This window comes from Lethenteron reissneri, chromosome 55 (assembly GCF_015708825.2).
Source record: "Lethenteron reissneri isolate LAM-NWPU_2019-01 chromosome 55, ASM1570882v1, whole genome shotgun sequence".
NCBI classification, from domain to species: domain Eukaryota; kingdom Metazoa; phylum Chordata; class Hyperoartia; order Petromyzontiformes; family Petromyzontidae; genus Lethenteron; species Lethenteron reissneri.
In genome coordinates, this window is record NC_083833.1 from 12,159,932 (window position 1) to 12,180,571 (window position 20,640).

Consider the following 20,640-nt stretch of genomic DNA (forward strand, 5'->3'; position numbering starts at 1 on the left):
TCAGATCACACACAGACAAAGCCAGGTGCCCAGAGCACACACAGACAAAGCAGGTGCCCAGAGCAACACAGACAAAGCCAGGTGCCCAGAGCACACACAGACAAAGAGGTGCCCAGAGCACACAGACAAAGCGAGGTGCCCAGAGCACACACAGACAAAGCGAGGTGCCCAGAGCACACACAGACAAGCCAGGTGCCAGAGCACACACAGACAAAGCCAGGTGCCCAGAGCACACACAGACAAAGCAGGTGCCCAGAGCACACACAGACAAAGCCAGGTGCCAGAGCACACACAGACAAAGCCAGGTGCCAGAGCACACAGACAAAGCGAGGTGCCCAGAGCACACACAGACAAAGCGAGGTGCCCAGAGCACACACAGACAAAGCCAGGTGCCAGAGCACACACAGACAAAGCAGGTGCCAGAGCACACACAGACAAAGCCAGGTGCCCAGAGCACACACAGACAAAGCAGGTGCCCAGAGCACACAAGACAAAGCCAGGTGCCAGAGCACACAGACAAAGCAGGTGCCCAGAGCACAACAGACAAAGCCAGGTGCCCAGAGCACACAGACAAAGCAGTGCCAGAGCACACACAGACAAAGCCAGGTGCCCAGAGCACACACAGACAAAGCAGGTGCCCAGAGCACACAAGACAAAGCCAGGTGCCCAGAGCACACACAGACAAAGCAGGTGCCCAGAGCACACACAGACAAAGCGAGGTGCCCAGAGCACACACAGACAAAGCCAGGTGCCCAGAGCACACAGACAAAGCAGGTGCCCAGAGCACACACAGACAAAGCCAGGTGCCCAGAGCACACACAGACAAAGCGAGGTGCCCAGAGCACACACAGACAAAGCCAGGTGCCAGAGCACACACAGACAAAGCAGGTGCCCAGAGCACACAGACAAAGAGGTGCCAGAGCACACACAGACAACCAGGTGCCCAGAGCACAACAGACAAAGCGAGGTGCCCAGAACACACAGACAAACGAGGTGCCCAGAGCACACACAGACAAAGCCAGGTGCCCAGAGCACACACAGACAAAGCCAGGTGCCCAGAGCACACAGACAAAGCCAGGTGCCCAGAGCACACACAGACAAAGCCAGGTGCCCAGAGCACACACAGACAAAGCAGGTGCCCAGAGCACACACAGACAAAGCCAGGTGCCAGAGCACACACAGACAAAGCCAGGTGCCCAGAGCACACACAGACAAAGCAGGTGCCCAGAGCACACAGACAAAGCAGGTGCCAGAGCACACACAGACAAAGCCAGGTGCCAGAGCACACAGACAAAGCGAGGTGCCCAGAGCACACACAGACAAAGCCAGGTGCCCAGAGCACACACAGACAAAGCCAGGTGCCCAGAGCACACACAGACAAAGCCAGGTGCCCAGAGCACACACAGACAAAGCTAGGTGCTCAGAGCACACACAGACAAAGCCAGGTGCCCAGAGCACACACAGACAAAGCGGTGCCCAGAGCACACACAGACAAAGCAGGTGCCCAGAGCACACAGACAAAGCAGGTGCCCAGAGCACAACAGACAAAGCCAGGTGCCCAGAGACACACAGACAAAGCAGGTGCCCAGAGCACACACAGACAAAGCCAGGTGCCCAGAGCACACACAGACAAAGCAGGTGCCCAGAGCACACACAGACAAAGCAGGTGCCCAGAGCACACACAGACAAAGCCAGGTGCCCAGAGCACACACAGACAAAGCAGGTGCCAGAGCACACACAGACAAAGCAGGTGCCCAGAGCACACACAGACAAAGCCAGGTGCCCAGAGCACACAAGACAAAGCAGGTGCCCAGAGCACACACAGACAAAGCAGGTGCCCAGAGCACACAAGACAAAGCAGGTGCCCAGAGCACACACAGACAAAGCAGGTGCCCAGAGCACACACAGACAAAGCCAGGTGCCCAGAGCACACACAGACAAAGCAGGTGCCCAGAGCACACACAGACAAAGCCAGGTGCCCAGAGCACACAGACAAAGCCAGGTGCCCAGAGCACACACAGACAAAGCGAGGTGCCCAGAGCACACACAGACAAAGCAGGTGCCCAGAGCACACACAGACAAAGCCAGGTGCCCAGAGCACACACAGACAAAGAGGTGCCCAGAGCACACAGACAAAGCCAGGTGCCCAGAGCACACACAGACAAAGCAGGTGCCAGAGCACACACAGACAAAGCCAGGTGCGCAGAGCACACACAGACAAAGCGAGGTGCCCAGAGCACACACAGACAAAGCGAGGTGCCCAGAGCACAACAGACAAAGCCAGGTGCACACAGACAAAGCCAGGTGCCCAGAGCACACACAGACAAAGCCAGGTGCCCAGAGCACACACAGACAAAGCAGGTGCCCAGAGCACACACAGACAAAGCCAGGTGCCCAGAGCACACACAGACAAACGAGGTGCCCAGAGCACACACAGACAAAGCAGGTGCCCAGAGCACACACAGACAAAGCCAGGTGCCAGAGCACACACAGACAAAGCCAGGTGCCCAGAGCACACACAGACAAAGCAGGTGCCCAGAGCACACACAGACAAAGAGGTGCCCAGAGCACACACAGACAAAGCGAGGTGCCCAGAGCACACACAGACAAAGCAGGTGCCCAGAGCACACACAGACAAAGCCAGGTGCCCAGAGCACACCAGACAAAGCAGGTGCCCAGAGCACACACAGACAAACAGGTGCCCAGAGCACACACAGACAAAGCCAGGTGCCCAGAGCACACAGACAAAGCCAGGTGCCCAGAGCACACACAGACAAAGCCAGGTGCCCAGAGCACACAAGACAAAGCAGGTGCCCAGAGCACACAGACAAAGCAGGTGCCCAGAGCACACACAGACAAAGCCAGGTGCCCAGAGCACACACAGACAAAGCCAGGTGCCCAGAGCACACACAGACAAAGCAGGTGCCCAGAGCACACACAGACAAAGCCAGGTGCCCAGAGCACAACAGACAAAGCAGGTGCCCAGAGCAACACAGACAAAGCGAGGTGCCCAGAGCACACACAGACAAAGCCAGGTGCCCAGAGCACACACAGACAAACAGGTGCCCAGAGCACACACAGACAAAGCCAGGTGCCCAGAGCACACACAGACAAAGAGGTGCCAGAGCACACACAGACAAAGCCAGGTGCCAGAGCACACACAGAAAGAGGTGCCCAGAGCACACACAGACAAAGCGAGGTGCCCAGAGCACAACAGACAAAGCCAGGTGCCAGAGCACACACAGACAAAGCAGGTGCCCAGAGCACACACAGACAAAGCAGGTGCCCAGAGCACACACAGACAAAGCCAGGTGCCCAGAGCACACACAGACAAAGCCAGGTGCCCAGAGCACACACAGACAAAGCAGGTGCCCAGAGCACACAGACAAAGCAGGTGCCCAGAGCACACACAGACAAAGCCAGGTGCCCAGAGCACACACGACAAAGCCAGGTGCCCAGAGCACACACAGACAAAGCCAGGTGCCCAGAGCACACACAGACAAAGCAGGTGCCCAGAGCACACAGACAAAGCAGGTGCCCAGAGCACACACAGACAAAGCCAGGTGCCCAGAGCACACACAGACAAAGCCAGGTGCCCAGAGCACACACAGACAAAGCCAGGTGCCCAGAGCACACACAGACAAAGCCAGGTGCCCAGAGCACACACAGACAAAGCAGGTGCCCAGAGCACAACAGACAAAGCAGGTGCCCAGAGCACACACAGACAAAGCCAGGTGCCCAGAGCACACACAGACAAAGCGAGGTGCCCAGAGCACACACAGACAAAGCAGGTGCCCAGAGCACACACAGACAAACAGGTGCCCAGAGCACACACAGACAAAGCAGGTGCCCAGAGCACACACAGACAAAGCAGGTGCCCAGAGCACACACAGACAAAGCCAGGTGCCCAGAGCACACACAGACAAAGCAGGTGACCAGAGCACACACAGACAAAGCCAGGTGCCCAGAGCACACAGACAAAGCCAGGTGCCCAGAGACACACAGACAAAGCCAGGTGCCCAGAGCACACACAGACAAAGCCAGGTGCCCAGAGCACACACAGACAAAGCAGGTGCCCAGAGCACACACAGACAAAAGCGAGGGGCCCAGAGCACACACAGACAAAGCGAGGTGCCCAGAGCACACACAGACAAAGCCCGGTGCTCAGAGCACACACAGACACAAGCAGGTGCCCAGAGCACACACAGACAAAGCGAGGTGCCAGAGCACACACAGACAAAGCCAGGTGCTCAGAGCACACACAGACAAAGCCAGAGTGCCCAGAGCACACACAGACAAAGCAGGTGCCCAGAGCACACACAGACAAAAGCCAGGTGCTCCAGAGCACACACAGGACAAAGCCAGGTGCCCAGAGCACACACAGACAAAGCGAGGTGCCCGAGCACACCAGACAAAGCCAGGTGCCAGAGCACACACAGCCAGGTGCCCAGAGCACACAGACAAAGCCAGGTGCCAGAGCACACACAGACAAAGAGGTGCCCAGAGCACACAGACAAAGCGAGGTGCCCAGAGCACACACAGACAAAGCGAGGTGCCCAGAGCACACACAGACAAAGCAGGTGCCAGAGCACACACAGACAAAGCCAGGTGCCCAGAGCACACACAGACAAAGCAGGTGCCCAGAGCACAACAGACAAAGCCAGGTGCCCAGAGCACACACAGACAAAGCCAGGTGCCCAGAGCACACACAGACAAGCGAGGTGCCCAGAGCACACACAGACAAAGCGAGGTGCCCAGAGCACAGACAGACAAAGCCAGGTGCTCAGAGCACACACAGACAAAGCCAGGTGCCCAGAGCACACACAGACAAAGCCAGGTGCCCAGAGCACACACAGACAAAGCCAGGTGCCCAGAGCACACACAGACAAAGCCAGGTGCCAGAGCACACACAGACAAAGCCAGGTGCCAGAGCACACACAGACAAAGCCAGGTGCCCAGAGCACACAGACAAAGCAGGTGCCCAGAGCACACACAGACAAAGCAGGTACCCAGAGCACACACAGACAAAGCCAGGTGCCCAGAGCACACACAGACAAAGCCAGGTGCCCAGAGCACACACAGACAAAGCGAGGTGCCCAGAGCACACAGACAAAGCGAGGTGCCCAGAGCACACACAGACAAAGCCAGGTGCCCAGAGCACACACAGACAAAGCGAGGTGCCCAGAGCACACACAGACAAAGCCAGGTGCCCAGAGCACACACAGACAAAGCGAGGTGCCCAGAGCACACACAGACAAAGCCAGGTGCCCAGAGCACACACAGACAAAGCCAGGTGCCCAGAGCACACACAGACAAAGCCAGGTGCCCAGAGCACACACAGACAAAGCCAGGTGCCCAGAGCACACACAGACAAAGCGAGGTGCCCAGAGCACACAGACAAAGCGAGGTGCCCAGAGCACACACAGACAAAGCCAGGTGCCCAGAGCACACACAGACAAAGCCAGGTGCCCAGAGCACACACAGACAAAGCCAGGTGCCCAGAGCACACAGACAAAGCGAGGTGCCCAGAGCACACAGACAAAGCAGGTGCCCAGAGCACACACAGACAAAGCCAGGTGCCCAGAGCACACACAGACAAAGCCAGGTGCCCAGAGCACACACAGACAAAGCCAGGTGCCCAGAGCACACACAGACAAAGCCAGGTGCCCAGAGCACACACAGACAAAGCCAGGTGCCCAGAGCACACACAGACAAAGCGAGGTGCCCAGAGCACACACAGACAAACAGGGTCAGAGCACACACAGACAAAGCCAGGTGCCCAGAGCACACAGACAAAGCCAGGTGCCCAGAGCACACACAGACAAAGCCAGGTGCCCAGAGCACACACAGACAAAGCCAGGTGCCCAGAGCACACACAGACAAAGCCAGGTGCCCAGAGCACACACAGACAAAGCAGGTGCCCAGAGCACACACAGACAAAGCCAGGTGCCCAGAGCACAACAGACAAAGCCAGGTGCCAGAGCACACACAGACAAAGCCAGGTGCCCAGAGCACACACAGACAAAGCCAGGTGCCCAGAGCACACAGACAAAGCAGGTGCCCAGAGCACACACAGACAAAGCAGGTGCCCAGAGCACACACAGACAAAGCCAGGTGCCCAGAGCACACACAGACAAAGCCAGGTGCCCAGAGCACACACAGACAAAGCGAGGTGCCCAGAGCACAACAGACAAAGCCAGGTGCCCAGAGCACACACAGACAAAGCCAGGTGCCCAGAGCACACACAGACAAAGCCAGGTGCCAGAGCACACACAGACAAAGCCAGGTGCCCAGAGCAACACAGACAAAGCCAGGTGCCCAGAGCACACACAGACAAAGCAGTCAGAGCACACACAGACAAAGCCAGGTCCCAGAGCACACACAGACAAAGCCAGGTGCCCAGAGCACACACAGACAAAGCCAGGTGCCCAGAGCACACACAGACAAAGGAAGCGAGTGCCCAGAGCCACCACCAAGACAAAGACAGGTGCCCAGAGCACACACAGACAAAGCCAGGTGCCCCAGAGCACTCACTAGACAAAGCCACCGGTGCCCAGGCAACACCACAGACAACGCGAGGTGCCCAGAACACACACCAGACAAAGGCCGAGGTACCAGAGCACTAACACAGACAACGCACGGTGCCATAGCACACCCAACGGACAACGCCAGATGCTTCCCGAGCACACACAGCACAAAGCCCAGGTACCCAGAGCCACTACACAGACAAAGCCATGTACCCAGAGCACACACAGGACAAAGGCCAGATGCTCAGAGCACACACAGACAAGCCAGGTACCCAGAGCACTACAACAGACAAAGCCAGGTGCCCAGAGCACACTAAGACAAAGGCAGATTGCCAAGACGCACACACAGACCAAAGCGAGGTGACCCAGAGCACACACAGACAAAGCCGAGGTGCCCAGAGCACACGCATAGCAAAGCCACGGTGCCCAGAGCACACACAGACAAAGCGAGGTGCCCAGCGACACACAACAAAGCGAGGTGCCCAGAGCACACACAGACAAAGCCAGGTGCCCAGAGCACACACAGACAAAGCCAGGTGCCCAGAGCACACACAGACAAAGCCAGGTGCCCAGAGCACAAACAGACAAAGCCAGGTGCCCAGAGCACACACAGACAAAGCGAGGTGCCCAGAGCACACACAGACAAAGCCAGGTGACCAGAGCACACACAGACAACGCCTAGTGCCCAGAGCACAAACAGACAAAGCGAGGTGCCCATAGAACACACAGACAAAGCGAGGTGCCCAGAGCACACACAGACAAAGCCAGGTTCCCAGAGCACACACGACAAAGCCAGGTGCCCAGAGCACACACAGCCCAAAGCCAGGTGCCCAGAGCACACACAGACAAAGCGAGGTGCCCAGAGCACACACAGACAACGCCAGGTGCCCAGAGCACACCACAGACAAGCCAGGTGCCAGAGCACACACAGACAAAGCGAGTGCCCAGAGCACATACAGACAAAGCCAGGTGCCCAGAGCACACACAGACAAGCCAGGTGTCAGAGCACACACAGACAAAGCCAGGTGCTCAGAGCACACACAGACAAAGCCAGGTGCCCAGAGCACACACAGACAAAGCCAGGTGCCCAGAGCACACACAGACAAAGCCAGGTGCCCAGAGCACACACAGACAAAGCCAGGTGCCCAGGAGCACACACAGACAAAGCCAGGCGCCCAGAGCAAACACAGACAAAGCCAGGCGCCCAGAGCATACACAGACAAAGCGAGGTGCCCAGAGCACACACAGACAAAGCCAGGTGCCCAGAGCACACACAGACAAAGCCAGGTGCCCAGAGCACACACAGACAAAGCCAGGTGCCCAGAGCACACATAGACAAAGCCAGGTGCCCAGATCACACACAGACAAAGCGAGGTGCCCAGAGCACACACAGACAAAGCCAGGTGACCAGAGCACACACAGACAAAGCCAGGTGCCCAGAGCACACAAAGACAAAGCCAGGTAACCAGAGCACACACAGACAAAGCGAGGTGCCCAAAGAACACACAGACAAAGCCAGGTGACCAGAGCACAGACAGACAAAGCCAGGTGCCCAGAGCACACACACACAAAGCCAGGTGCCCAGAGCTCACACAGACAAAGCGAGGTGCCCAAAGCACACACAGACAACGCCAGGTGCCCAGAGCACACACACAGACAAAGCGAGGTGCCCAGTTCACACACAGACAAAACGAGGTGCCCAGAGCACATACAGACAAAGCGAGGTGCCCAGAGCACACACAGACAATGCGAGGTGTCCAGAGCACACACAGACAACACCAGGTGCTCAGAGCACACACAGACAAAGCCAGGTGCCCAGAGCACACACAGACAAAGCCAGATGCCCAGAGCACACACAGACAAAGCCAGGTGACCAGAGCACAGACAGACAAAGCCAGGTGCCCTGAGCACACACAGACAAAGCCAGGCGCCCAGAGCACACACAGCCAAAGCGAGGTGCCCAGAGCACACACAGACAACACCAGGTGCCCAGAGCACACGCAGACAAAGCGAGGTGCCCAGAGCACAAACAGACAAAGCGAGGTGCCCAGAGCACACACAGACAACGCCAGGTGCTCAGAGCACACACAGACAAAGCCAGGTGCCCAGAGCACACACAGACAAAGCGAGGTGCCCAGAGCACACACAGACAAAGCGAGGTGCCCAGAGCACACACAGACAACGCCATGTGCCCAGAGCACACACAGACAAAGCGAGGTGCCCAGAGCACACACAGACAAAGCCAGGTGCCCAGAGCACACACAGACAAAGCCAGGTGCCCAGAGCACACACAGACAAAGCCAGGTGCCCAGAGCACACACATACAAAGCCAGGTAGTCAGAGCACACACAGACAAAGCCAGGTGCTCAGAGCACACACAGACAAGGCGAAGTGCCCAGAGCACACACAGACAAAGCGAGGTGCCCAGAGCACATACAGACAAATCCAGGTGCTCAGAGCACACACAGACAAAGCCAGGTGCCCAGAGCACACACAGACAAAGCCAGGTGCCCAGAGCACACATAGACAAAGCGAGGTGCCCAGAGCACATACAGACAAATCCAGGTGCCCAGAGCACACACAGACAAAGCCAGGTGCCCAGAGCACACACAGACAAAGCCAGGTGCCCAGAGCACACATAGACAAAGCCAGGTGCCCAGAGCACACACAGACAAAGCGAGGTGCCCAGAGCACACACACAGACAAAGCGAGGTGCCCAGAGCACACACAGACAAAACGAGGTGCCCAGAGCACACACAGACAAAGCGAGGTGCCCAGAGCACACACAGACAATGCGAGGTGTCCAGAGCACACACAGACAACGCCAGGTGCTCAGAGCACACACAGACAAAGCCAGGTGACCAGAGCACAGACAGACAAAGCCAGGTGCCCTGAGCACACACAGACAAAGCCAGGTGCCCAGAGCACACACAAACAAAGCCAGGTGCCGAGAGCACACACAGACAAAGCGAGGTGCCCAGAGCACACACAGACAAAGCCAGGTGACCAGAGCACAGACAGACAAAGCCAGGTGCCCAGAGCACACACACACAAAGCCAGGTGCCCACAGCTCACACAGATGTAGGGCTGTTACAGAGGGGCTGTTTGTGTAGGGCTGTTGCATAGGATCTAACGGATAACAAACACAGTGGGCGGGGACTCCGCCAGTACACGGGGTGGTGCCCGCAACGACGTCCGCACCGGGCGGCGTGAGGGGGGGTTGTGATCCTCTGGGGGAGTATAAAAAGGGATGAGCCAGAGAGCTCGGGGTTCAGTCTTAGAGTAAATAGGGGAAGACGGAAGATCGACCAGATAGGCCCTGGACTCCCCCTGGGACGCCGCCCTTATCAGGGCAGCGCAGGACGGAGCCAGTGGCGTGGTCCCGTGAACCAGAGTTAGTACTCTGGGACTCCGGGTACCGTAGCCCGACTGACCAGTGTCGGGCCAGACAGCCTCCCCTAGCCCGTTAGTGGAGGACTCGGGGTAGGTCAGGGATAGCTAGAGGTGTATCCCCAGTTATACGGGTGAGGGGGCCGATACACCCCTCTAGTGCTGTACGACCATTGTGTAAATAAACACGTGTGCCTTACAACGGTGTCCAAGCGTCTTCAAGGGTACTTCATCTGGTGTCAGAAGAACTACGAACATGGACACGCGCCAATCAGCTCGGGCCAAAGTACAACAAATGGAGGACGCCGCCGAAATTGTCGAGCCCGAGATGGCTCAACAAGACATCGTGCAGCCGGGGCCGGACGCGTTCTTACCGGAGCGTCGGCATGAAGAGGGGCCGCAGACAGACGAGCTGAGGCTGGCTCACGAGAGGCTGGCTGAACTGCTTTACGCCGCTGCCGCCACGCTGGAAAACATCACGCGGCTGGGGGCTGGTGGTCCACCGCGGGGCGAGGGGAGCCGGCGTCCGGAGCGCCTTCCCGCCATTTCCGAAGATTCAAACTTTGAATTTCCCGCCATCGATGCGGCGGCCGCTAGGGGCGTGGCCAGCCTGAACCTCGGGTCCGACATCGGCCGCGCTGGGGCTGCCGCGTCAACGACGGAGGAGGGCGCGTCATCACGGCTGCGACAGGCGATACCATCTGCCGTTCGCGCCGAAACACAGCCGAGTCGGGGAGACAGCAGCCCGCGGGATTCCACGGCAACCGCTGCGCTGCACCAAAGACTGCCTCCGCTTAAAGAATTTGTGGGCGCAGAAGGCGACTGGGGCGGCTTCCAGCGACGCTTCCTCGCCCACCAAGAAATGGCCAAATGGACAGATGCTGAAGCTCTCTGCGCGCTGCCGGCGCTCCTCGACGGCGACGCGCTCGCCGCCCTCACATCGGCGCTGAAGGAGAAGCGCTCTACGCTACCGATGGCGCTGCAGCTGCTGGCCGGGGTCTACGGACCTTCCGCGGAATGCAGGCAGCAGTTCTACGACCGCCAGCGGGGCGCGAAGGAGTCGCCCCTGGCATACAGAACAAGTCTCCTGGCGTTGGCCAAGACAGCCTTCCCTCGCATGGACGAGGACGGGGTCGACGCCATGGTGACTGAAAAAATCCTCCTGCTGGCAGACGACCTGGACATCGCCGTCGTTGCACAGGAGGATACGGAGATGACTTCCCTACAAGCGGCGCGGCTCCTCCACGCCAACCTGCTGTCACAGCGGCGGAAGGCCAGCAGGGCAGCGGCCGGGCGTGCGGTGGCGGCAGCCACCCTCCCGGCGGAGGAGGTTTTCGCCGTCAACCATCGTCGGCAGCAGGGGACGGGAGCACGGTCGGGCCGGGATGGGTCGAGCCGCTTCGACCGTCCGTCATCGCCGCCGGCGCTCCCGCGTTGCTTCAACTGCGGCGTCCGAGGCCATGTCGCCTCGGGGTGCCGCTCTCCCCGACAGCGCGGGACGACGCCTCGCCAGGACGCCGGCCCTCCTCCTCCTCCTCCCAAGCTCCATCAACATGATCCGGCGAGTCGCGGCACCACACATGTTTGGCCTAAACACACACCTGTTGCACACTCTCGCATCGCAACGAATGGGGGGACGACGTTGCATCGCGACGGGTCGGCGCGCACCACTGTGGGGACTCGAATCGAGCCCGGGCAGTGGTCTGCGTTGGCCCATCGCGTTGTGGCCGCATCGTCGGGGTCGTCGGCCGTCGTGGGACACATTGACGGGGTTGAGGTACGCATCCTGGTCGACACGGGGGCATCGGCGACCATTATTTCCGAACTAATTTACAACATTTTACCTGTCCAAAGCCGTCCCTTACTGCCAGTTAACGTCCCATTCTATGCGGCAAACAGGGGCTCCCTTGGCATCATTGGACAAATTCGAGCGCAAATTTGTATCGGGGATATCAAATTATCAGGCCCGATTTTTGTTTCCTCCTCGCTGGCGGTTCCGTGCCTGCTGGGGACAAACTTCTTGGGTAAAATGCCGATTCGTATTTTAATAGACCAGGGATGCATTGAGCTCCCGTCGGGACGGTGCATGGCGTTCCTGCCTTCTCCTACTGTGATTCGGACGGCGTTCGTAACTATACCAGCGTCCGTCGTTGAAACGGTTCGTGTGCCGCCGGGAGCTCAAATGTTAGTGCCTCTAAGACTTCGTCGGCCCTTCGCGGAGGGCATCGGGGCCCAGGGAATCCTGTTAGGACCGTCTAGGGCCGGGGTTAGTGGACCGCATTTGATTCCGGCCCTGACCGTCGTGAGGGGAGATGGGGACCCTTTCATCGCGGTCCTCAATGTGGGATCGCAAACTGTTGTAGTTCCTCAAGGGACGGTGCTTGCGCACGCGACGCCGATGCCCTGCGAGGAACCGGTTGCGAATCATGTCGGCACCGCCGCCCGACTGCACCCACATTCGGACAGCGATGACGGGTGGCTCGACGCGCTTTGTGCGGGATCGACGGACCTGTCAAATTCAGAGCGCCAACAGCTTAGATCGCTACTGCAGGAATTTTCCGACGTTTTTAGTCGGAATAAATACGATTTGGGTTGTACTCATCTGCTGCGTCACCATATTGACACGGGTGACAGCGCGCCAATTCGCCAAAATCCGTTTCGGTTGAGTCCCGCCGAAAAGGACCATGTCAAATTGGCCGTTGATGACATGTTAGCCGCCGACATTATTTCTCCCTCTACCAGCCCTTGGGGAGCGCCGATCGTCCTGGTTAAAAAGCAGGATGGCTCGTTGCGGTTTTGCGTTGATTTTCGGCGCCTAAACAAAATTTCGGTTGCCGACGCATACCCGCTCCCACGGATGGACGAATCGCTGGACGCCTTGGCGGGAGCGCGATTCTTCTCCACGCTGGATTTACTTTCGGGATTCTGGCAGCTTCCTCTGGATGACGAATCGAAACCTAAAACTGCTTTCCGTACACCGCACGGCCTGTTCCAATTCAACCGGTTGCCGATGGGCTTACACTCAGCGCCGGCAACCTTCCAGCGTTTGATGGAATTGGTTTTGGCTGGATTGCAATGGGAGTCGTGTTTGATTTATTTGGATGACGTTATTGTCTTCGCTAAAACTTTTGACGAACATCTCCAGAGGTTGCGGGCGGTTTTCCTAAAGATGCGGGCTGCTAATTTGAAGTTCAAGCCCCAAAAATGTCATTTGTTACGCGATTCCGTGCGTTATTTGGGCCACATCGTAGGGCGCTCGGGTATTGCTACCGATCCCGCCAAAACGCAGTGTGTCAGCTCCTGGCCGACTCCCACCTCGGTGGGAGAGGTCAGGAGTTTCGTCGGCTTCGCGTCGTATTACAGACGGTTCGTCGCCGACTTTGCAACAATTGCCAAACCCCTACACGCCTTAACATCAAAAGGGGTTCGGTTCCACTGGGGTCAGGAGGAGGAGGCTGCTTTTTGCTCCCTTCGGGACGCCCTGGTAAAAGCTCCTCCCTTGATTTACCCCGATTTTTCTAAACCGTTTCTGCTCGACACCGATGCGAGCAACACGGGTATTGGGGGCGTGCTTTCCCAGGTGGTTGACGGCGTCGAACGGGTGGTTGCGTACGGCAGTCGGGTGTTGTCTCAAGCAGAGCAAAGATATTGTGTCACCCGCAGAGAACTGTTGGCAATTGTCTATTTCATCCAACAGTATCGCCCATATCTGTACGGTCGGCGTTTCACCGTCCGCACAGATCATGCGGCACTGCAGTACGCCCTGCGAGTTCAACAGCCATCGGGACAATTGTCCCGATGGTTGGAGATCCTCCAGGATTTTGATTTCGAAACCACCTACCGTAAGGGCGTTCGCCACACCAACGCGGACGCTCTGTCGCGCATGCCAACCACCTCAGAATGTGCATGCCTCCTGGGGTCGGGACGTTGCAAGCCAGCAGGGGACATGTCGGTTCCGGTCCTTGCGGCCGCCGCCGACGGCGGAACAGTTGTTCCAAATTCTATTGAACAACAAGGGAAAGATTCCCTGCTGGGTTTGCACATTCAGGAATGGGGGCGCCTCCAGATGGAGGATACCTCCCTCCTCGCGTTGCGTCGTCGCGCCGGGGAGGCGGGGCGGGGATCGGGTGATGCCGACGCATGGGAAATGCACGCGGGGTTGCTGATGCACTGGGACGGAAAATCCCACCGACACCGGCTGGTGGTCCCTTCTGGCTTACGGGGTAGGGTGGTGTGGGCTGCCCATGAGCGCCTCCTCCACCTGGGTACCCAAAAGACCCTCGCCTTGCTCCAGCGTGATTTCTTTTGGCAAGGCATGACAAGGGATGTCTCAGATCTGGTGGCTTCATGCCCGCGGTGTGCGCAGCGAAAACCACCAGCACGAGAATCAAACCCGCCTTTGCAGTCTATCAGGGTCTCCAGAGTGAACGAACTTGTCGCGCTGGATATTCTGGGCCCATTCCCCGCCACCCCTAGGGGTAATAGATATTTGTTAACCGGGGTCGAGTACTTTACGCGCTGGCCTATGGCCTGGCCCCTGGCCAATCAGTCGGCAGCAGCCATCGTCGACGCCTTTGTCCAAGGTTATGTCATGGACAAAGGTGCCCCGGAGCGGCTGCTGACCGACCAGGGTAGAAATTTTTCCGGAAAACTCCTCCAACAGGTCTGTGAGCTCCTAGGAACAAAAAAGATTCGTACTTCCCCCTATCACCCGCAAACTGACGGGATGGTCGAGCGTCTGCATCGCACCATCTCGTCTATGTTATCACAGCAGGTTTCGGACTCACAGACTGATTGGGACTTGAAAATCCAAGGGGTCTTGGCGGCATACAGATTGGCCCCCCATGCTGCAACGGGATTTTCACCCTTCTTCCTCATGTATGGCCGCGATCCTGACCCACCCGTTCGGGCGCAGCTGCAGATCCCCACGCCGCTGGGTAAAACTAAATTAATTGACCATGTTAAATTCAACCTTGCTAAATTGACTGAGGCACGGGATGCTGCCATGCTAAATTCAGAACAGCGTCAGAAAGCAAATGAGCGCCTCAGACTGGGTCGCGCGCACGTGCTGCAGTGGAAGCCGGGGGACAGGGCATGGCTGCACTGCCCCCAGGTACCACTCGCGACATCCTCTAAACTGGGGTGGCCGTGGAGGGGTCCTGTCGAGGTGGTCGAGGTTCTGCGGCCTCAGTGTGTTCGCATCAAATGGGGGAAGCGCCGGTGGTTTGTGCACCCCTCGAGACTTAAACCATTCGTTGCGGTGCGAGGCCCCACTCCACACACGCGTGGCCAAACATGTGGGGGGTCGGCCGACTCAAAGGGTCCGTCTCTGCTGCCCTCGCCTGACGTGTCGCCGGCTGTCCCGCCCACAGGTGCACCGGGATTGACGGGCTCGCACCCAACCACCGCTACGGGGGATGCCGAGGGTCTCGCGACGTCAAACGCGGACTCAATACGGAATGAACAGCTGCCACCGGGCGGTCCGCCATCCGGGGTTGCCCCGTGTGACGGGCCTGCAGCAAGGACGCGCGCGAAAATGCGCAGACTCTTATGATGCATTAAAAGGAGACTTATTTCTCTTGTGTATGGTTGCGGGGTGCTGCGTCGGTGGGGAGCTCCTGCCACATTGTGTTGTGTTGTGTTGCGTGTGTGCTAGGGGTTCCCTGCTAAAACTGTATATACGTCGCTCTTACGGAATTCGTATTTATTCAGGGGGGGTGCGTCGGATTGTTTCCCTTCGGGGTTTGTTGGGTTTTGTTGTTGTTCCCTTCACGTTATGGTTAAAAACGTTTTTTTTGAGGCACACGCGGAGATCAAGGGGTTAATAAACCTTTATTGAAGTTGTTGCAGCCGGGACGGCTGCGAGCTGTACAGGGGGGGTGATGTAGGGCTGTTACAGAGGGGCTGTTTGTGTAGGGCTGTTGCATAGGATCTAACGGATAACAAACACAGTGGGCGGGGACTCCGCCAGTACACGGGGTGGTGCCCGCAACGACGTCCGCACCGGGCGGCGTGAGGGGGGGTTGTGATCCTCTGGGGGAGTATAAAAAGGGATGAGCCAGAGAGCTCGGGGTTCAGTCTTAGAGTAAATAGGGGAAGACGGAAGATCGACCAGATAGGCCCTGGACTCCCCCTGGGATGCCGCCCTTATCAGGGCAGCGCAGGACGGAGCCAGTGGCGTGGTCCCGTGAACCAGAGTTAGTACTCTGGGACTCCGGGTACCGTAGCCCGACTGACCAGTGTCGGGCCAGACAGCCTCCCCTAGCCCGTTAGTGGAGGACTCGGGGTAGGTCAGGGATAGCTAGAGGTGTATCCCCAGTTATACGGGTGAGGGGGCCGATACACCCCTCTAGTGCTGTACGACCATTGTGTAAATAAACACGTGTGCCTTACAACGGTGTCCAAGCGTCTTCAAGGGTACTTCACAGACAAAGCGAGGTGCCCAGAGCACACACAGACAACGCCAGGTGCCCAGAGCACACACACAGACAAAGCAAGGTGCCCAGTGCACACACAGACAAAACGAGGTGCCCAGAGCACATACAGACAAAGCGAGGTGCCCAGAGCACACACAGACAATGCGAGGTGTCCAGAGCACACACAGACAACGCCAGGTGCTCAGAGCAGACACAGACAAAGCCAGGTGCCCAGAGCTCACACAGACAAAGCGAGGTGCCCAGAGCACACACAGACAATGCGAGGTGCCCAGAGCACACACAGACAAAGCCAGGTGACCAGAGCACACACAGACAACGCCTAGTGCCCAGAGCACAAACAGACAAAGCGAGGTGCCCAGAGCACACACAGACAAAGCCAGGTGCCCAGAGCACACACAGACAAAGCGAGGTGCCCAGAGCACACACAGACAAAGCCAGGTGACCAGAGCACAGACAGACAAAGCCAGGTGCCCAGAGCACACACACACAAAGCCATGTGCCCAGAGCTCACACAGACAAAGCGAGGTGCCCAGAGCACACACAGACAAAGCCAGGTGCCCAGAGCACACAAAGACAAAGCCAGGTGACCAGAGCACACACAGACAAAGCGAGGTGCCCAAAGAACACACAGACAAAGCGAGGTGCCCAGAGCACACACAGACAAAGCCAGGTGCCCAGAGCACACACAGACAAAGCCAGGTGCCCAGAGCACACACAGACAAAGCCAGGTGCCCAGAGCACACACAAACAAAGCCAGGTGCCCAGAGCACACACAGACAAAGCGAGGTGCCCAGAGCACACACAGACAAAGCCAGGTGACCAGAGCACAGACAGACAAAGCCAGGTGCCCAGAGCACACACACACAAAGCCAGGTGCCCAGAGCTCACACAGACAAAGCGAGGTGCCCAGAGCACACACAGACAACGCCAGGTGCCCAGAGCACACACACAGACAAAGCGAGGTGCCCAGAGCACACACAGACAAAACGAGGTGCCCAGAGCACACACAGACAAAGCGAGGTGCCCAGAGCACACACAGACAATGCGAGGTGTCCAGAGCACACACAGACAACGCCAGGTGCTCAGAGCACACACAGACAAAGCCAGGTGCCCAGAGCACACACAGACAAAGCCAGGTGCCCAGAGCACACACAGACAAAGCCAGGTGACCAGAGCACAGACAGACAAAGCCAGGTGCCCTGAGCACACACAGACAAAGCCAGGCGCCCAGAGCACACACAGACAAAGCGAGGTGCCCAGAGCACACACAGACAACACCAGGTGCCCAGAGCACACGCAGACAAAGCGAGGTGCCCAGAGCACACACAGACAAAGCGAGGTGCCCAGAGCACACACAGACAACGCCAGGTGCTCAGAGCACACACAGACAAAGCCAGGTGCCCAGAGCACACACAGACAAAGCGAGGTGCCCAGAGCACACACAGACAAAGCGAGGTGCCCAGAGCACACACAGACAACGCCATGTGCCCAGAGCACACACAGACAAAGCGAGGTGCCCAGAGCACACACAGACAAAGCCAGGTGCCCAGAGCACACACAGACAAAGCCAGGTGCCCAGAGCACACACAGACAAAGCCAGGTGCCCAGAGCACACACAGACAAAGCCAGGTGCTCAGAGCACACACAGACAAAGCCAGGTGCTCAGAGCACACACAGACAAGGCGAAGTGCCCAGAGCACACACAGACAAAGCGAGGTGCCCAGAGCACATACAGACAAATCCAGGTGCTCAGAGCACACACAGACAAAGCCAGGTGCCCAGAGCACACACAGACAAAGCCAGGTGCCCAGAGCACACACAGACAAAGCCAGGTGCCCAGAGCACACATAGACAAAGCCAGGTGCCCAGAGCACACACAGACAAAGCGAGGTGCCCAGAGCACACACACAGACAAAGCGAGGTGCCCAGAGCACACACAGACAAAACGAGGTGCCCAGAGCACACACAGACAAAGCGAGGTGCCCAGAGCACACACAGACAATGCGAGGTGTCCAGAGCACACACAGCCAACGCCAGGTGCTCAGAGCACACACAGACAAAGCCAGGTGACCAGAGCACAGACAGACAAAGCCAGGTGCCCTGAGCACACACAGACAAAGCCAGGTGCCCAGAGCACACACAAACAAAGCCAGGTGCCGAGAGCACACACAGACAAAGCGAGGTGCCCAGAGCACACACAGACAAAGCCAGGTGACCAGAGCACAGACAGACAAAGCCAGGTGCCCAGAGCACACACACACAAAGCCAGGTGCCCACAGCTCACACAGACAAAGCGAGGTGCCCAGAGCACACACAGACAACGCCAGGTGCCCAGAGCACACACACAGACAAAGCGAGGTGCCCAGTGCACACACAGACAAAACGAGGTGCCCAGAGCACATACAGACAAAGCGAGGTGCCCAGAGCACACACAGACAATGCGAGGTGTCCAGAGCACACACAGACAACGCCAGGTGCTCAGAGCAGACACAGACAAAGCCAGGTGCCCAGAGCTCACACAGACAAAGCGAGGTGCCCAGAGCACACACAGACAATGCGAGGTGCCCAGAGCACACACAGACAAAGCCAGGTGACCAGAGCACACACAGACAACGCCTAGTGCCCAGAGCACAAACAGACAAAGCCAGGTGCCCAGAGCACACACAAACAAAGCCAGGTGTCCAGAGCACACACAGACAAAGCGAGGTGCCCAGAGCACACACAGACAAAGCCAGGTGACCAGAGCACAGACAGACAAAGCCAGGTGCCCAGAGCACACACACACAAAGCCAGGTGCCCAGAGCTCACACAGACAAAGCGAGGTGCCCAGAGCACACACAGACAACGCCAGGTGCCCAGAGCACACACACAGACAAAGCGAGGTGCCCAGAGCACACACAGACAAAACGAGGTGCCCAGAGCACACACAGACAAAGCGAGGTGCCCAGAGCACACACAGACAAAGCCAGGTGCCCAGAGCACAAACAGACAAAGCTAGGTGCTCAGATCACACACAGACAAAGCCAGGTGCCCAGAGCACACACAGACAAAGCGAGGTGCCCAGAGCACACACAGACAAAGCGAGGTGCCCAGAGCACACACAGACAAAGCCAGGTGCCCAGATCACACACAGACAAAGCCAGGTGCCCAGAGCACACACAGACAAAGCCAGGTGCCCAAAGCACACACAGACAAAGCGAGGTGCCCAGAGCACACACAGACAAAGCCAGGTGCTCAGAGCACACACAGACAAAGCCAGGTGCCCAGAGCACACACAGACAAAGCCAGGTGCCCAGAGCACACACAGACAAAGCGAGGTGCCCAGAGCACACACAGACAAAGCTAGGTGCTCCGAGCACACACAGACAAAGACAGGTGCCCAGAGTACACACAGACAAAGCCAGGTGCTCAGAGCACACACAGACAAAGCTAGGTGCTCAAAGCACACACAGACAAAGACAGGTGCCCAGAGTACACACAGACAAAGCCAGGTACCCATAGCACACACAGACAAAGCCAGGTGCCCAGAGCACACACAGACAAAGCGAGGTGCCCAGAGCACACACAAACAAAGCCAGGTGCCCAGAGCACACACAGACAAAGCCAGGTGCCCAGAGCACACACAGACTAAGCCAGGTGCCCAGAGCATACACAGACAAAGCCAGGTGCCCAGAGCACACATAGACAAAGCTAGGTGCTCAGATCACACACAGACAAAGCCAGGTGCCCAGAGCACACACAGACAAAGCGAGGTGCCCAGAGCACACACAGACAAAGCGAGGTGCCCAGATCACACACAGACAAAGCCAGGTGCCCAGATCACACACAGACAAAGCCAGGTGCCCAGAGCACACACAGACAAAGCCAGGTGCCCAAAGCACACACAGACAAAGCGAGGTGCCCAGAGCACACACAGACAAAGCCAGGTGCCCAGAGCACACACAGACAAAGCCAGGTGCTCAGAGCACACACAGACAAAGCCAGGTGCCCAGAGCACACACAGACAAAGCGAGGTGCCCAGAGCACACACAGACAAAGCTAGGTGCTCAGAGCACCCACAGACAAAGACAGGTGCCTAGAGTACACAGAGACAAAGCCAGGTACCCATAGCACACACAGACAAAGCCAGGTTCCCAGAGCACACACAGACAGAGCCAGGTGCTCAACTAGCATTACAACTAAGCCAGTGTTACTAAACTAACATTACAATTAAGCCAGTGTTATTAAACTAACATTACAACTAAGCCAATGTCCCTATACTCTTTGGTTTTTTCGGTAAAGTGACG

General features: G+C 57.7%; 1 protein-coding gene across 1 annotated transcript in view; it reads left to right on the forward strand.

Moving 5' to 3' along the window:
• Positions 1-15,304, forward strand: part of LOC133356697 (inositol-pentakisphosphate 2-kinase-like) — a 40,147-nt gene extending 24,843 nt beyond the window's left edge. The window contains exons 8-9 of the mRNA XM_061574339.1: positions 10,903-11,049; positions 15,290-15,304. Coding sequence (XP_061430323.1) covers positions 10,903-11,049; positions 15,290-15,304 — 162 coding nt within the window. The remainder of the gene's footprint in view (positions 1-10,902; positions 11,050-15,289) is intronic.
• Positions 15,305-20,640: the final 5,336 nt, after the last annotated feature.